This window comes from Notothenia rossii (genome assembly GCF_949606895.1).
Source record: "Notothenia rossii genome assembly, chromosome: 10".
NCBI classification, from domain to species: domain Eukaryota; kingdom Metazoa; phylum Chordata; class Actinopteri; order Perciformes; family Nototheniidae; genus Notothenia; species Notothenia rossii.
Genome location: NC_136908.1, coordinates 104,452 through 107,430, shown reverse-complemented (window position 1 = coordinate 107,430; position 2,979 = coordinate 104,452). Strand labels below are relative to the sequence as shown.

Here is a 2,979-nt window from a genome sequence, read left to right as displayed (position 1 = left end):
ATGCAATGTAAGGTAATGTGATGTAATGCAATGTAATGTAATGTAATGTAAGGTAATGTAATGTAATGTAATGTAATGTAATGTAATGTGATGTGATGTAATGTCATGTCATGTAATGTCATGTGATGTGATGTGATGTGATGTAATGTAATGCAATGTGATGTAATGTCATGTCATGTCATGTCATGCAATGTCATGTCATTTCATGTCATGTCATGTCATGTCATGTCATGCAATGTAATGTAATGTAATGCAATGTAATGTAATGTAATGTAATGTGATGTAATGTAATGCAATGTAATGCAATGTGATGTAATGTCATGTCATGTCATGTCATGTCATGTCATGTCATGCAATGTCATGTCATGTCATGTCATGCAATGTCATGTCATGTCATGTCATGTCATGTAATGTAATGTGATGTAATGTAATGTAATGTAATGCAATGTAATGTAATGTCATGTCATGTAATGTAATGCAATGCGATGTAATGTCATGTCATGTCATGTCATGTCATGTCATGTAATGCAATGTCATGTCATGTCATGTCATGTCATGTCATGCAATGTCATGTCATTTCATGTCATGTCATGTCATGTCATGTCATGTCATGCAATGTAATGTAATGTAATGCAATGTAATGTAATGTAATGTAATGTGATGTAATGTAATGCAATGTAATGTAATGTAATGTAATGTAATGTAATGTGATGTGATGTGATGTAATGCAATGTAATGTAATGTAATGTAATGTAATGTAATGTAATGTCATGTAATGTAATGTAATGTAATGCAATGTAATGTAATGTAATATAATGTAATGTAATGTAATGTAATGTAATGCAATGTCATGTAATGTAATGTAATGTAATGCAATGTAATGTAATGTAATATAATGTAATGTAATGTAATGTAATGTAATGTGATGTAATGTAATGTAATGTAATGTAATGCAATGCGATGTAATGCAATGTCATGTCATGTCATGTCATGTCATGTCATGTCATGCAATGTAATGTCATGTCATGTCATGTAATGCAATGTAATGTAATGTGATGTAATGTAATGTCATGTAATGTAATGTAATATAATGTAATGTAATGTAATGTAATGTAATGTGATGTAATGTAATGTAATGTAATGTAATATAATGTAATGTAATGTAATGTAATGTAATGTGATGTAATGTAATGTAATGTAATGTGATGTTATGTAATGTAATGTTATGTAATGTAATGTCATGTCATGTAATGTAATGCAATGCGATGTAATGTCATGTCATGTCATGTCATGTCATGTCATGCCATGTCATGTCATGTCATGTCATGTCATGTCATGTCATGCAATGTAATGTCATGTCATGTCATGTCATGTCATGTCATGTCATGCAATGTAATGTCATGTCATGTAATGTAATGCAATGCGATGTAATGTCATGTCATGTCATGTCATGTCATGTCATGTAATGCAATGTCATGTCATGTCATGTCATGTCATGTAATGCAATGTAATGTCATGTCATGTCATGTCATGTCATGTCATGTCATGTCATGCAATGTAATGTAATGTAATGCAATGTAATGCAATGTAATGCAATGTAATGTAATGTAATGTAATGTAATGCAATGTAATGTAATGTAATGCAATGTAATGTCATGTCATGTCATGTCATGTCATGTCATGTCATGTCATGCAATGTAATGTAATGTAATGCAATGTAATGCAATGTAATGTAATGTGATGTAATGTAATGTAATGTAATGCAATGTAATGTAATGTAATGTGATGTAATGTAATGCAATGTCATGTAATGTCATGTAATGTAATGTAATATAATGTAATGTAATGTAATGTAATGTGATGTAATGTAATGTAATGTAATGCAATGTAATGTAATGTAATGTAATGTAATGTAATGTAATGTAATGTGATGTTATGTAATGTAATGTTATGTAATGTAATGTAATGTAATGTAATGTTATGTAATGTAATGTAATGTAATGTAATGTAATGTTATTGATACAACTGACGTCAGCAAGTGTGGAAAAATCAGTATACATTTTTAAAGGATAAAATGCTTTTCATTCATGTAATATTCTTTTCGTTGTCTTAAATAAAAAGGCAAACAATATATGTATGCTTGAATACCTCATTGTGAGACTTTTGCTTTGGCTGGGATGACAGGCAGTGTCAGGCGACAGCACAGATGGTACAAGAGGATAGGTCGAATGGTCTGGTCTCTGATGCCATAGATAAGAGCACTCAGGCACCTCGGTAAAAGAATAATACACACATAAATAACACTCCGGACACGCAACATTGCTAATCTGTCAGTGACTTTGGCTATAGCTTCGATCAGGGGGTTGTGTAGAGTTGAAGAGAGACTGAGGCCCAGCTGCACCAGATGCAGCAGCAGAGTGTTACGAGCTTTACGAAAGGAATCTTTGTCTGTGCAGGCCGACCTAGCTGCTATCATCACACCAATATAGGAGCAGCTGACTGCCACACCAGCTGACACAAACAGAAAATAATTGTAGGCTTTGTCATAATCATCGGAGTACCGGCCAAGCAGCATGTTTTCTTTAGCACAAAAATCTTTCATCCGGAGGTTTACCAGGTCGTCAACTGAAATATCTAACAGGAGAATAACTCGTGCAACATTATTGAGCGAACTGAAGGCCCAAACCACAATGACAGCCACTGCTGTGTTTCTGATGGTAATGAAAGTAGAGTGCCTGAGTGGGTAGCACACAGCTACACATCTCTCCAGAGACATCACCACCAGTGTGAGAGGAGAAATCTCTCTTGTGATATCAGCAAGCATGACAACAACACCACACACAGGATATGTCAGCCTTATTTGAAAAACAGATAGTAGGAACAGTAACTGGCTTAATGCCATGTGTAGGGTGTCTGCAAAAAGGAGGTTAAACAGAAGAACGTATCGGGAGGTTTCCCGAAATACAGATTTACACCTCA

The 2,979-nt window shown here is 34.0% G+C and overlaps 1 protein-coding gene across 1 annotated transcript in view; it reads right to left on the bottom strand.

Annotated features, from left to right (window-relative positions):
* Positions 1–2,149: 2,149 nt before the first annotated feature.
* Positions 2,150–2,979, bottom strand: part of LOC307022045 (odorant receptor 131-2-like) — a gene marked incomplete at both ends in the record, with an annotated part of 951 nt that continues 121 nt past the window's right edge. The window contains one exon of the mRNA XM_079654620.1: positions 2,150–2,979. This exon is cut by the window's right edge and continues 121 nt beyond it. Coding sequence (XP_079510746.1) covers positions 2,150–2,979 — 830 coding nt within the window.